Source organism: Ictidomys tridecemlineatus, chromosome 2, assembly GCF_052094955.1.
Source record: "Ictidomys tridecemlineatus isolate mIctTri1 chromosome 2, mIctTri1.hap1, whole genome shotgun sequence".
Taxonomy (NCBI): domain Eukaryota; kingdom Metazoa; phylum Chordata; class Mammalia; order Rodentia; family Sciuridae; genus Ictidomys; species Ictidomys tridecemlineatus.
In genome coordinates, this window is record NC_135478.1 from 9938100 (window position 1) to 9953462 (window position 15363).

The following is a 15363-nucleotide window of genomic DNA, read 5'->3' on the forward strand; positions in this document are numbered from 1 at the left end:
TTGGGGGCACCTGGAGAGGGCTTTGCTGGGATTAGATAAGTCATGGTGGCCGGCACCCTGGCCGCACCTGTCATCCCAGCGGCTGGGGAGGCTGAGGCAGGAGGATCGGGAGTTCAAAGGCAGCCTCAGCAACGGTGAGGCCCTAAGCCACTCAGTGAGACCCTGACTCTAAATAAAGACAGCGTTGGGCTGGGGCTGGGCCCAGGCCGAATGCCCTAGGTCCAGTCTCCAGCATCTCCAGAGACTACGAGGACAGACAGACTGGACGACCGACCGACTGCCCGCCCGTCCAACGGATGTCCAGCTCGGGCAGCTCAGGCAGCTGGGCCCGGGGTGGGGCACACACACAGCCAGGGGCCGGGTGGACGGGGCTTAGCAGACCCTGGACCCCAGAGGGTTCTGTTCTCCAAAAGTAAAAGCTTGGGCTGTTTCTGCCCCGGCCTCCCCTTGGCCTCTCCTCTCCCGGCCTCACCCTCGGGCTCCTCCCAGCCCGTCCTTCCTCCAAAGCTTCATGTCCTTGTGGGGGACTCCACGGGGAGAGCTGGCTTTTGAGGGGGCACGTCTAAGTCACCCCGGCTCAGCCCCTGGCCCCCTCCATTCCAGGCAGAGCATGATCCTGTCCTGTCCCCGCCACCCCCACCAGGGGATCCAGCTGGGTGGTCCCCTCCAGGGACGTGCCTCCCCTCCCTGCAGACACGGCTGTGCCCGAGGCTGTCCCCAGTCAACCCCCACCGGGGCCCCGAGTCTGGGGTACAGGAGGAAGGGGACGGCGGGGCGGGTCTCACATTGTTGCGGGGCGCGTTGGGCTGCACGGGGTCCTCGGCGGCCAGCGCGATGCTGCTCATGGCGATGACCATGAGGATGCACATCTCGAAGTAGCGCAGGTTGAGGATGTAATGGCACAGGCGGCGAAGGCTGTTGGGGACAGACGGTGTGCAGAGGTCCACTCAGAGCTCGGGATCGCAGGCCTGCTACCACAGCACCGTGCGAGATCCCTAACTTCTAAGGGCCGCACCCACCGAGCCACCCTTTATCGAGGGCCCTCACCCCAAGAAGGCAGGGGAGACCTCCCAAGGGGAGCCATGGACATGTCCTGTGTACCCTGCTGGAGTGGCCCTCCCTCCACAGAAAGCCCTCTTCCCCACGGCTGAGTTTAGGACTGGCAGCAGGAGAGTCCAATGTGGTGCTGGGGATGTGGCTCAGGCGGCAGCGCGCTCGCCTGGCATGCGTGCGGCCTGGGTTCCATCCTCAGCACCACATACAAATGTGCTATGCCCGCCGAAAATCAAAAAACTCTCTCTCTCTCTCTCTCTGTCTTTAAAAAAAAAAAAGAGAGCCCAGTGTAGATAAACTCCCTATTTTCGTGTCGCCCTGTTTTACTCGGCCACTGGCCGGGAAGATGCCAGCACTCCAGGTGTGGACACCCCTTACTAGTTTTTCACAAACGCATCCAGTATAGTAGTTTGTAGAAATGTGCAAACAAGGCCTCTGGCCCTGAGCTGGGCTTCACAGAGATGTCTACATTTTTAAGATAAGTCACAAATGGGCTCCATGGTCACAGCTGGCAGGGGGAGGGAAGAAAGGGGAGAAGAAGCTCTCCCCTTCTCGGGTGTTGTCCTTGAAGAGTTAACTTGCCCAGAACAGTGACAGAAAAAGCTGCTTTTCTGTGAACTTCTGCAGACTGTGAACTTCTGGGCCCCTCCCCTTACATGCTGGGTAGAAAACTCTGAAACTCCCTGAACTCGGGGTTCAGGGGATTGATTGATGACAGCAAAAGCTGTGCCCTCTGAGCCTGGCTGCAGCCAAATACAACTGTTTCCTGCCGTCCTCGGTGCCCTGCCTCGTTTGTCCCTACAACACTGTGGCTCCAGCGACTCTGGAAGTCTTGGTCCCCACACTGGGCTGAGAAAAGGGGGATGAAGGGTTTTGGGGACCGATGGGTCACAGAGACGTCCCTCCCTCCCTCCCTCCCTAGAATCAGCCGTGGGCCTGGGGCTCTCATCTGGAGCGTGGCCTGGACTACGAGGACCAGAGGGTCACCAATGCCGAGTGGGACACGGGGGTCTCCAAGGAGGTGGTGACTGAGCTCTGGATCGCAGCCTCATCGGAGCGCCGACGGCCGAGGGCACCGTCCTGGGCCAGCCCGCGATGCACTGTGACAGCATCCTGTCACACGACTCAAGGACGGGCCACTCGGGGCTGGAGGTGGTGTTGGGGGGTGGCCCCCCTGCCCCTGGCCCTCGTCCCTCCCGGCCTGCCTGGCCCGGGCCTACTCACGGGTTGGTGGTGGACAGGATGAACATGGAGCTGTAGGGGGGCATGGGCTTGGGGCCGTCCTCCCCGGGCTCCTCCTCCTCCTCCTTCTTCTCCTCCTCTTTCCGCGGCAGCGGGTCGGGGTTGGCGTTTTTGTTCACTGTCGGGACAAGGACCGGGGCTCCCTCCGTGGTTCCCGTCCACACCGGGCCCGGAGGCTCCCCCACCCCAGGGGCGGGGCGCGTGGCCGCGTCCTCACTGACCCTGTGGGGGGCACTTCATGATCCCCAGGTCACACAGCCTCGAGGGACACCTGAACCGCCTGGCCCCAGAAAGCCTGTTCCCAGCCACTCTGTGGCCCTGAGTCTGCTGGGCTCCTCCTGTCCCTGTCCCGCCTGACCTTCATGCCGAGGCTGGGGGCACCCAGGGGGTGCTGACGGCCCCACTTAGGGGGACATGGGCTCAGGCCACGGCACCCCTTTCCACGCTGTGTGGCTACTGGGCACAAGGCACGTGGCCAGACTCGATGGGGACAGGCCGGGATGTGAGGGACACTGGGCGTCCAGGACCCAGGGTGAGAAGGCAGAGCGTCTCGTAACGATTCAGAAAACACGGTTCGCGGGTCGAAATGGCGACATCTGGATCTAATATCTGAGACATTAACGCTCCTTGGGCTGAGGCAGCGCCTGTCTGACATCCCGAGGTCCCCAGGTCCCCCGGCCGCTCACCTTGGACGACCGTGTGGTTGAGGGGTGGCCCTGGGGGCGGGATGTCCACGGCCGTGTGCTCGGGCCTCCCGGTCCTGGCCGAGGCGTCCTGGCCACTGCTGGGGTTGGTGACGATGAGGCTGTTCTCGGGGGCCTTGGGGGCGCCGGGGTGTGACGGGGGCCCCGGGTCATTGGGCACCCGGCGGCCGGCGCTGCTGTGCGGGTTGCCGGCTGGGGCAGGCGTCGGGCCGGGGACCGTGCTGTTCCCCATCTTGGCGGGGCTCTGGGGTGCGCCGGCGGGGCCCAGGCTGTCGTGGGGACTGGCTGGCTCCGCAGTGGCCAGCTTGTTGTTCTTCAGGTTGTCCATGTCCTCGGCCAGCGGCGCGTCCTGGCGGCCCAGGTCCTGCTGGATTGGACGCGTGGTGGACAGGTTGGGGCCGGACACAGGGACCCCGGTGCCCTGGTTCTCTCTGAGGAAGGCAGGTCAGCAGAAAAGAACCACAGCAGAGTCAGGACGGCGGGGACAGCAAGGGACGGCCTGGGGTGGCTCAGGGGCAGGGCGCTTGCCTAGCACACACCCGCCTGGGGTCACCCCAGAGCCACAGCCAAACTGACAAACCAAGCCAACCCACCGGTCCCACCGCCGCAGCAGCCCAACCACGTCAACCCAACCCAACTAACCAACCCACCAACCAACTAACCCAACCCAACTAACCAACCCACCAACCAACCTAACCCAACCAAATCAACCCAACCCAACTAACCAATCAACCCAACCAATCCCACCACCCCACCAGCCCAACCAAGTCAACCCAACCCAACTAACCCAACCAACCTAACCAATCACCAAACCAACCAAACTAACCAACCACCAAACCAACCAAACTAACCAACCAACCAAACCAACCCAACTAACCCAACCCAACCAACCCCACCACCCCACCAGTCCAACCACGTCAACCCAACCAAGTCAACCCAATTAATTCAATCAACCAACCTAACCCAACCAAATCAACCGAAACCAACTAACCAACCCAATCAACTCAACCAATCCCACTGCCCCACCAAGTCAACCCAACCCAACTAACCCAATCAACCAAACTAACCAACCTAACCCAACCAAGTCAACCCAACCCAACCACACAAGCCAACCAAATCAACCCAACCCAACTAACCAAACAACTAACCAAACAAACCCAACCCAACCAATCACACCACTCCACCAGCCCAACCACATCAACCCAACCCAACCAACCAAACTAACCCAACCAAGTCAACCCGAACCAACTAACCCAACCAACCAATCAACCTAATCCAACCAAGTCAACCTAACCCAACTAACCAAACCAACTAAAGCAACCAACCTAACCCAACCAAGTCAACCCAACCAAATCAACCCAACCCAACTAACCAACCCAACCCAACCAATCCCACTGCCCCATCAGCCTAACCAAGTCAACCCAACCAATTCAACCAAACCAACCAACCAATTCAACCAAACCAAGCCAATCCAACTAACCAAACCAATCAACCTAACCCAACCAAATTAACCCAGCCCAACCAACCAACCCAACCAACCAACCCAACCAAACCAAGCCAACCAACCCAACCCAATCAACCAAACCAAATCAACCAACCAAATCAACCCAACCCAACCAAGCCAACAAATCAACCCAACTCAATTAACCGAACCAACCAATCTAACCCAACAAATCAATCCAACTAAATTAACCAAACCAACCAAACCAAGCCAACCACCCTAACCCAACCAAATCAACCCAACCCAACCAACCAAGCCAACCAACCAATCAATCCAACCAAATTAACCAAACCAACCAAACCAACCAGATCAATGCAACCAATGCAACCGACCCAACTAAACCAACCCTACCAAATCAACCAAACCAACCAAACTAAATCAACCAACCCAACCCAACCCACCCAACCCACTCAACCAAACCAATTAACCAAACCAACCAACACAACCCACTCAACCAACCAACCCAAACCAATCAACCAACCAACCCAATCCAACCAACTAAATCCAACTAACCAAACCAAACCAACCAACCTACCAACCAAATCAGGCCATTCCATGGCGGCTTAGCCACAGGCCGGGGGAGATTCACGGCTGTTCTCATTCTATAGATGAGAAGGGGATCAGAGACAGACGGGGCCCTGCCCCAGGCCACACAGCCAGCTGTGGCAGAGCCAGCGTGGAGCCAGCCTGCAGCTAGTCAGCAGAGGCTCTGCGCCCGGTCCCAGGTGGGAGCAGATACCGCCTGTTTGTACCCACACCTCCTGGAAGGAGAAGCCAGGCCGTCCCTCTGCAGTCCCCGCGGGGAAGGCCCTCACCCTCTGTCACGTGGGTCGCATGGACACTGGGGAGGGAAGTCAAGGAGCTGTGTGACCCCGAGCAGCCTGACTAACCTCTCTGAGCCTGAGTTCTCTCAGGTTATGTTTTTATCCTTTTTGGTTCCACGGCAGTGGGACCGTCCCCATGGCCTGGAGACTGAAGTGGTGATCCCAGAGGTTACCCGCTACGGGACCCGGAGAGTCCCCCAGCCTCAGTTTCCCATCCGTAACGCAGAGTGTGTCCTGGGAGTCCCATGAGGACTAGAGGTGGCCACGGGACACTGTGGGGTGCCGCCAGGCCTTGGGCCAGGGCAGGGTCTGTCCTGCTGGGTGTGGGCTCGCCCAGGCCCCCCTCCTCCCTCCTGCCCAGACAGGTCCCCGGGCCTGCCAGAGTGGCCTCTTTTGGACAAAGGGTCTTTGGAGGATCTCGAGAGGAGACTGGCCTGAGCCCAGACCCACGGCAAATCCTCTCGTAAGGGAAGGGAAGGGGGAGACGGGGACACAGGTGACGGCCAGGAGCGCTGGCACAGAATCTGTGGGACCTCCTGACGACGGTCCACCACTCCCAGACCCTGGGGACTCCTGACGTGGCGCTGGGCACAGTGTGGCTCAGGGGATTCAGACAGGAAAACTGTCCCCCTCAGTGTGGGCGCGGTTTCTGACCTGCGCCTGGTTGAATGCACCACCGCAGAGCTGCTCATACGGCGGAGGCCACCTCTAGATTTTTTTTTTTTTAATAAAAGCCATCTTTCTTCCTTTTCTTTTTCTGGGGGGTGGGCAGCGCTGGGGATTGAACCTTGTGTGCGCAAGGCAGGCACTGTACCAACTGAACTGTTCCCAGCCCCCAACTGTCCAGATTTTTAAGGAAAGATCTTCCTGCCCCCAAGCAGACCTAGTTAAGTCACAACTTGAAAAGGAGCCCATCCTTCGGTCACCATCTAAAGAGGTTGTATGAAAAGAGTCACACAAGCCATGTGCGGTGGCATGTGCCTGTAATTCCAGCAACACTGGAGGCTGAGGCAGGAGGATCGCAAATGTGAGGCCAGCCTCAGCCACTTAGTGAGACCCTGTCTCTAAATTAAAAAGGGCTGGGGTGTGACTCGCGGGTAGAGCGCCCTGGGTGAAGAGCCCACACCAAAAACAGAGCAAAGCACTCACAGGACAGGGAGGCCGGGACCACGGGGACCCTCGGGGTGCCTCCTTGCCAGGTGACATTATTGAGGGATGGCAAAGGCCCTGGCCTTAGTTGGCTTTGTCCTTCTTCCTCTCGGTTCCCGCTGGCTGTGGGTCAGGGCGTGTGACCAGGCGCAGGCGCAGAGCCTCCTGCACCTCGGGGGGCTTCGCTCCAGCGTCTCCGCGGAGGAGTCCAAGGAGGCAGGAGGCAGCCTCGGTGCCCTGTGCCCCAGGAGGCCGTTGCATAACTGCCCGCGCCGTCCGTCCCTCCCGCTGGCCCGGCTCGCACTGCTGGGCTGCGGAGCTCCTGCCCGCGCGCGCTCAGACCCCAGACCCAGGGCTGGCCCCCATTATCCGGGGAGCGCGGTAGCAGGATCCCCTTCAGCTCGCTCCACGCGCACCTTGCTGACCCCCGATGGCCCCCGAGGACCCCTGATGAGGACCGGTGGCCAGGGTGATGGCGAGCGCAGGAAGGCTGCCGGGGGCGGTCCTCGGACCCCGAGGCCACAGCAGGGCTGGCCCAAGGAAACGGGGCGATGGGCGACTGGGGTGCACGGAGCGGGGTGCGGGGAGGCCGCCAAGGGCGAGGGCGCAGGGGCTGCTTCCGGGCTCAGGGCAGGACACGCCGGGGCTGGGCGTCCTCTGGGCCTGGGTTGCCATGGCGACCAGTGCAGGTGGGCAGGACTGGAGGCCCCTCCCTGTGCCAGGACAGCGCGGAGCTGTCGGGGAGGCGGGCTGCACCCTGGGGTCACGGGAATCAGCCAAGCTCCTCACTTTGGCCGCCCTGGGGGGCCCCTGCGCGGACACCATGAAAGAGCAGGTGCTGGGCGAGAGATGAGGGGAGGAGGGCGGGGAGGGGGCAGACCAAGCCCTCAGGGAGCGGGGCCTCAGGGATGAGGCAGGGAACAGAGACCAGAAACTGCTTATTATTTTATGTCTGCAAATTAATTAGATGAACGCCTCGTCTGTGATTTCCCCCTTAATAACGCTTGAATCAGCCAGATAGGGTATGGTGGCCCGGGCTGCAGCCCCAGCTACTCAGGAGGCTGAGGCAGGAGGATGGCTTGAGTTCAGAGGGCGGGGCCAACCTGGGCAACCCCGAGAGACCTCAGGTAAAAAAAAAAAGAAAAAGAGAAAGAAAAAGAAAGGTTGGGCACAGTGGTTTGCACCCATGATGCGGGAGGCTGAGGAGGCTGAGGCAGGAGGGTCTCGAGTTCAAGGCCAGCCTCAGCAAAAGTGAGGCCCTAAGCAACTCAGTGAGACCCTGTCCCTCAATAAAACACAAAATAGGGCTGGGATGTGGCTCAGTGGTGGAGGGCCCCTGAGCTCAATCCCTAGAACCAAAAAAAAAAAAAAAAAAAAAAAAAACTGCTTTCCTGAGCGTTTATTCCAGTGAGCATTGTGACTTTTTAAAACCAGCCAAATGACTAACCTGCTTCTCTGCTGGCCTCAGCATCTGCAGTGTCTATATAAGGGACCTAGCGGGGACTGACTGGTTCCCACGGGATCCACTGAGGCCCTGGGCGATGGGAGGCCTGGATCTCCATCCTCTCCCCTAGGCTGGTGGCCGGCCGCTCCTGGGAAAAGCCAGTTCCCTCTGCAAATCCCGGGAACTGGAGTGGGGAAGCTCAGGCCGCGGCTCTCAGGCCCTCACCCTGTGTGCTGATGAGAGTGTGGAGGATAACAGGCAGCACTTCCTGGTGCTCCCTACTGCTGCTGAAGCAGCTGACAGTTTCTTTGTGTCCGTAGCACTGGGGACTGAACTCAGGGGCGCCTTGCCACCCAGCCACACCCTCAGTCCTTTGTATTTTATTTGTTTGAAACAGGGTCTTGCTAGGTCGCTGAGGCTGGCCTTGAACTTGCCATCCTCCTGCCTCAGCCTCCCGAGTAGCCGTGATGACAGGGGTGCACCCCCCTCCTGGCAATAGCTCCCCGTTCTTGAGCACAACTGGCCGGTCTCAGGCATTTTGTGATGACACCATGTCCCCCACCATGTGCCCCCCATCTGTCATTACTTGAGGGAATTCACAGCCTGAGCTTAGCTCACAGTAGGCACTTAGCAAATGGTGAAAGGCTCCATCAGCCCAGTGGGGAAAGCTGGGGAGGAACAAGGACCCACAGGATGGTTTTAGGAAGGCATTGAGGGAATACGGAGACCAAGTGGCGCCAGGACCGAGGGGCGCTGCGGGCATCTGGGGAAGGGGAGGAGGTGAGCCAGAGGCCCCGCCCTTTGCAGGTCGGTCCCACCCAGGAAGACGCTGTCCCTTCTCCTTGGCGACTCCCTACCCTCTCTCATGCAAATGGAAAGTCCGGCTTTTAATCATCAGAACCTTTCCTTTTAAGCCAACGTGGTTTTAACCAAACTCAGAAAACACTCTTGGCGTGTTTGTAGTGTGAACCACATTTTTCTGACTGCAGCCCCTGGACGGTGCAGGAGGCCTGGCCTCTGCTGCTGTGGAACCTCACCAGGACGCAGCTGCGGTCTAGAACACCGCGACACCGTTAGCACCTCCCTTTCTGGGCTCTGAGGTGTCCACAAACCCCAAGTCATCAGCCTGCGCCTGCGCAATCATGTCCCCGCAGCCACCAGAACCATGTCACCGTGTCCCCAGAATCCCTGCGCTCAAGTGTGGTCCCTGGATGCGCAGCGCTGCCCCCACCTGGGAACTGCTCAGAATCTCAGGCTCCTGAATTAGGATCCGAGTTCTAACAAGAGTCGGGGAGAGTGTTTCCCTCTCTCCTTCACACACAGGGTCAAGTGTAAGAACTGCCGGCCTCATTTGGATACCACAAAACAGAATCACTGACCCACACCACTAAGCCCATCAACCCAGAGCCCTACTGGTCACATAAGGGGGGACTAAGGGGACCCTGGTTTATAAGGGAACAGTGTCCACACCCCCTTGAAGCCGTTGGGCCCCTTTGTGAAGAATCACCTTGAGTACTCTTAAGGACACGGTCCCTGACGGTTAGCCCTGGCCTGGGGACATGCCCAAGAGCCTCTGGTACCCTGCTGCCCCTCAACTCTGGGGCCCCCAAGAGCCTTCCCACGCTCCTGGCACCTCGGGGAGCTGGGGAAAGGTCTAATTTTACTGAGCACTTACTAGACCCGGGGCCCTTCCAGGCTCCGAGGACTTCACCTCGTTTAACCGGGGCCATGGCCCGATTCCACTCGCTGGGCCTGTTTCCCAGGTGGGAAGGCAGGCGCGAGGTCACTTAGGGCCACCGGCAGCAGCACAGGGAGAGCTGGACGAGAGCTCTCCTGCGGGGTGCGGTCCTCCCCGGGCTGCCTGATGTGCCCAGGTGGACGGTCCCCACGGGCCTCTGGTTTCGGTCCCGGGGCTCCAGGCTGCCCGTGGGGCGCTGCCCTTCGCCCCTGTCCTCTCCCTTCTGTGAACCAGGGCTGGGACGCGGCTGAACCCCACTTACTTCCTCCGCCGGTGCCGGCGATCCTTGTCTTCCCTCCGCGCGTCCGCGTCGTAGGTGGCGGGAGGGCCGTGCCGGTGTCGCCTCCTGCGCTCGCCCCCGTCGGGGCCCTCGCCCTCGCCCTCTCCGCCGCGGGCGGGCCGGCTGCCCTCGCGGTGGCGCGCCCGGCGCTCGGGCTTGTCGTCGGCCGCCTCGTCCCCGGGCCTGCGGTGCACGCGGTGCCTGCGCGGCTCCCCGTCGGCGCCGGTGCGCGGCGACCCGCTGCGGCTGTCCCTGGGCGCGGCCTGGCGGTGCGCGTGCCTGCGGTGCGCGTCCCCGGCCTTGGGCCGCTCGGCCTCGGCCTCCCAGAAGCCGGGCGGCTCGGGGCCGCCCTCGCGGGGCGGGTGGTCGGACTCGCGGCCGTAGGGGCCCTCGCGGCTCGTCTCCTCCTGGCCGCCCGCCCAGGGCCTGCGCGCGTCGGGGCCGGCGGGGTCGCGCGCGCGCTCGTGGTAGCGCGCCTGCTTGCGCAGCAGGTCGTCGGCGCGCGGCGGGCCCAGGCGCGGCTCGACGGCGGGCTCGGCGGCGCGGCTCTTGTTGGTGTTGTTGTTGCGGTTCTCCTGCGGGTCCACCACCAGCGGCCGGTCCAGGTGCGTCTTCACGTCGGGCCGCAGGTGGCGCGCGTAGTTCGCCTTCCAGCGCTCATCGGGGTCCAGGCCGGGGTAGAGCGCCTCGCGGCTGGCCAGCAGGTTCTGCTTGCGCATCTCGCTCGTGCGCTGCTCCCACACCGAGCGCGCCGCCTTCTGGTTCCTCTGCTGCTCCTTCCTGCAAGGCAAGGCCGGTCGGCGCCCCAGGACCCGCGCCCCGCGCCCCGCGGTGGCTCCCCTGGCGCGGCCACGCCCACCCGGGTCCGACGGGGCGGCCCAGCGGGTGTCCCGGGTGACCTCCCAGGTGACCTCCCAGGCACCTCCAGTAGGGCCCGAGGCGGGCCTGTCAGCTTGGCCGAGGGCCCTACTGTCTTCTCTACTCTGCCGCCAACGGCAGCGCAGGAACCTCTGGGGTGGCTTTGAGCATCGTCATGGCCTCGGAGATGGCCACGGAGGCCAGGGCGGTGGACATGAGCCTGTGCACGTTCCACAGCCCCCAGTGCCCGCGTGGCCTGAATGGGAGTCTGGGGTCACAGAAAGGAACCAGGGCAGCCAGGGTGGGCAGTGCGGGGGCTGGGGTCCCATTCAGGGCCCTCGGAGCCTCCCCAGGGCCGCGGGACATGGGTGGTGTTATAGGGACCGTCCCTGTGCACAGGCTGTTCCTAACCTCACCTACCGCGCATGCGCCTCCCTGGGCTCCCTCCTGCAGCCACCACCTCTTAGTTTGGAAAAGCTGCCCCCTCCCCGTAGTCCCAGAATGCAGCGCTCTGCAGCATGAGACCCCCTGAGTCCCCCCACCCGCAAAGGCACAGCTCAGAGCACTGTGTCTCCGCTCTCTTTACCCAAGGTCTCTGGTTCCTCACTGCCCTGTTCCCGACCCCAGCGAGCTGTCTGCTCCATGGGCCTTCAGAATCTGTCCAGGATCCTGCTACATCCACACCTCCTCGGCCCCATCTTGGGCCAGTCCCCATCTCCTTTGCAAGGACAGGCTGGTGCCGCCCTCAACCTGGCCTGCTGGGCCACCTCCCTCCCTCACCTCCACAGTGGCCAGAGGGCACCTGTGAGCACCTGAGTCAGGTCCTGACCCTCCTCTGCTCCTTGGCCAATGATGCAAAACCCAAGTCCTCCCCGTGGCCCCCAAGGCCCTGCATGACCTGCTGGTCACCTCCTTGCCCTCGTCTCTCCCTCCACAGTCCCCTTTCTGCTCACTGGGTTCCAGGCACACCAGCCTCCTTCATATCCCCTGAACACACCAGGAGTCTGCCTCAGGGCCTTTGCATATACCAGTCCCTCTGCTTGGGATGCATTTCCCCCACACCTCCTCCCGGCTCCTTCCTCACCTCCCTCAGGTCTTGCCACCTTCCAGGGGAGGCCTGGAGTTTGAAAGCACAGCTCTGGGCTGGAGGTGCTACTCAGTGGCAGAGAGCATCCTCCCCCGCACACGCCAGGCCCCCAGCAGCACCACCCTCTGCACTTCCGCCCTCCCCTCTCCATCTTTTTTTCTCTAGTTCTGTGATCTTGTCATGGCCCACTGACTTGAGAGCTACCCAAGTGGGGCTTTCCAGCCTTGCCGCTGCCGTCCCCCGAGTCCCAGCAGTTCTGGGCCGAGGTCGGTGCTCATGAGATACCAGCAGAGCCCATGTGAGAGGAGCGGGTGGGAGCGGGCCACGTCCGCCCAGTGCTTAGGGACGGCCCACCCCCAACTTACACAGCTATGGACATGTTGGCCGCCGACAGGGGGCTCACTTCCGCCACCTCCTTGGCCTTCTGCAGCGCGAGCTTCTGGTTGGCGGCTTCCTCCTCCTCTTGTTCGTCCTGGAGGGAACAGGAGGTCTCGCTCACACGCCCACCCTGGGTGGTGTCTGAGCACTGAAGAGCAGGCTGGGGCTTGGCCTGGGGGTCGGCCGCTTCACGCCCAGTGTCCCCGGGCCACCAAGCCTGTTCCGACCCAGCCAGGGGCAGCCCGCGGGAGGACTCGCTCTCCTTCCTGCCTCACAGGCCCCTGTCCCCAAGCCGCGTTGACTCTGGGCCACGGGCCACGTCCCCAGAACACGGAGCGGTGCCCGGTGCAGGAAAGTGCTTCTCCAGGCTCCGCTGGGCACCACCAATAGCCCCAGAAGCGGGCTTGGGCCCCCACTGCCCTGAGCCGGGGTCGCGGCCACAGTCCGCTGCCTGATGGCCAGGTCAGAGAGGAGCAGGACGCAGGCGTGCTGGAGTACACACAGGAAGGGGCGCTTTGGGACTTTCGACCCTTCGGCCGTCACAGGGGGCTCAGCTGTGAGGTGCACGTCCCTCGTCCCTGGTCCCCGCCGCCGGAGGCTGAGGCAGGAGGATCGCGAGTTCCGAGCCAGCCTCAGCAAAAAGTGAGGCGCTGAGCAACTCAGTGAGACTCTGTCTCTAAATAAAATACGAAGTAGGGCTGGGGAGGTGGCTCAGTGGTCGGGGGCCCCTGGGTTCAGTTCTCGGTGCCCCCCAGGCCCCCTCGAACAAAGACAGAGAAGAACCAACGTCCACAAACAAACCCTGTCGAGGACGGCAGGCGGCTCAGACGGCCTCCTTCACCCTGAACCTGAGGCAAGGAACAAGCACCTCGGAATCGGGGGTCAGGCCCCCCTCCTGGCTCCGTGCCCAGCTTTCCTTGGAACTGGGCACCTGACTGCTCCAAAATACTAGATCCCTAGGCCCTGGAAGTTTCCACAGAACCAGGTCTCGGCCTCGGAACTTGTGCCCCAACAAGCTCCCAGGTGAGTGAGTTCAAGTCCAAGCAGCCAAAACACAGTGGCCAAAGCACGGGTTCCAGATCCCCGTGGCCTGGGTTCAAATCCCAGCTTTGCTACTAATTGCTGTGTGCCTTGGGGGAATCTCTAAGCCTCTCTGGGCCTCACATTCCTTATCTAAAACCCCAACTCTCGCTCACTTTCCTACTTCACTTTTCCCCTTAGCGCTTCGCACCATCGGACAAGCCGCGCATCTCTGTTTCTCGTGGGTCTCCCCAGCTCGAATCCCTGCTCCAAAAGGGCTGGGTTTCTTGCCTGTTGTATCTGCTGCTGTGTTCCTGGCTCTAGACCAGGGCTTTGCTCACAGTAGGTGCTCAATATGTGCTCACTGAATGAGTGATGAAGTGGGGCTCAGAGAACTTGCCTCCCCAGGTTTCTGCGGGGACTGAGACACGCTGAGGCCCCGGGGCACCGCGCTCACGGGTGCCCAGGAATCCCTGATGGAGAAACGGAAGGGAAGGGGGACCGGGGAGGCTCAGGCCTCCCTGCCTCCCTGCCTCCCGTCCCCTCTCCTGGATGCTGGCCCCTGAGCAGGGGCTCTGGGATGAGCTCAGGGCTGGACAGGCTCCAGGTGGCGGGCTCCTGGCCGGGAGCCGGGGACAGTGGGGACTTCCGTTCCTCCCCCGTCAGAGGTGGGGCCTGGAACCGTCCCTCCCTCCCGCCGGGCTGACAGATGGAGGGTTGGCAGGGTCTGCTCAGTTTGGTTTGGTTCCGTGTCCTGAACACCTCACGCCCTGGGGACAGCCCCGGGCGGAGGCAGGCTCCTGGCAGGAAGACCCTGCACGTGCCACTGAGCTTTGTTCCCCCTCAGGCCTAGTTTGGACCTGTGGCCAGCTCTTACATTCCCAACAGACCTGTCCTCCTCGGTGGTTCCTTCTCCTGAGCTGATGCACCCACCCATGGAGAGGCAGGGCGGACTCCAGCCTCGCCTGTGCTCTGGTTTCCTTGTGCAGTGTGCAACCTGTACCACTGTTTTTGGAAGCCCTGCTCAGGGACATGAACTGTGTTACTGAAAGCAGTGGGGCCTTCCGGGTCCACCTGAGGTTCACTGGACTTTCAAGGAGTCCAAGGTTGCCCTCAGGGGCATGTGCCACCGATTTTTATCTGGGTAACTTAACCATGAGTCAGCACTGGTGTGAGGTTCTTCCCCCGACCCCCCGTTTCTCTCTGGCCCTATTTCCTCTTCTGTGATGTCGGAAGGGCCATGTCTCTGCTCTTTCGGGTCCTAGTGTGTGGCAAAGTCACGTAGCCTCTCGGGGACTCAGTTTCTTCATCCGTGAAGTAGACACAACCCTCCCTGCTCGGGGTGTGCTGTGCGTTGAACCCGGGCGCTGCTCTCCTCCTGAGCTACACCCCCTTTTTATTTTGAGAGGGCCTTGCTAAGTTCCTGAGGCTGGCCTCAAACTTAGGATCCTCCTGCCTCAGCCTCCCAAGTACCTGGGATGACAGGTGTGTGTGTGCCCTGTGTCCTCTCCCGTGGGCAACTCGGAGCAGGACCTCACCCCCGGCACAGAAGGGCCTTAACGTTTTCCGTGGTTGTTGGTATTTTGATTTTCGTCACGTGCTGGGGAGGCTCACGTCCCAGCCTCTGGGCGCCAGCCAGGGGAGGCTGCCTTCCCTGAAGGCTCACTGTGTGCCCGGAGCTTAGCAGAGCGCTTGATGTGGGTCGGGTGATTCTCGGCTGTGGCTGCTGAGATCCTGCCCTGGGGCCAGTGGTCCTGCCTGAGCCTCAGTTTCCTCCTCCACTCGAGGGAGGCTACGGTAGCTAGTTCCACGAGCATCACTGCTATCCTCACAAGTCCAGAGAGTGTCCCCTGCCAGCTCCCACACATGGGGGACCCAGTGGAGCTCCAGGGTCCTGTGCAGGCTACTTGCTAGCTGACCTGTTTACCCTACACTCAGCCTCCACGGTGGCTTGCAAGTGGCCACTAGCAGGTCCAGCAGGAGGCCAGTGGGGGAGAGAGGCGGGAGCTGCTTACTGGCCACCATCTGTGCTGGCCACGGCTCTGGGTCCCCTAAGGCTATGGGAGCTACGGGAGCCCCTTTCCC

General features: G+C 61.6%; 1 protein-coding gene across 1 annotated transcript in view; it reads right to left on the minus strand.

Moving 5' to 3' along the window:
• The window catches only part of Cacna1a (calcium voltage-gated channel subunit alpha1 A), a 168258-nt gene that overhangs the window by 50450 nt on the left and 102445 nt on the right, over window positions 1-15363 (minus strand). Inside the window, 5 exon segments of the mRNA XM_078025870.1 lie at window positions 786-915; window positions 2278-2413; window positions 2982-3430; window positions 9918-10715; window positions 12246-12352. Of these exon segments, the coding sequence (XP_077881996.1) occupies window positions 786-915; window positions 2278-2413; window positions 2982-3430; window positions 9918-10715; window positions 12246-12352 (1620 nt within the window).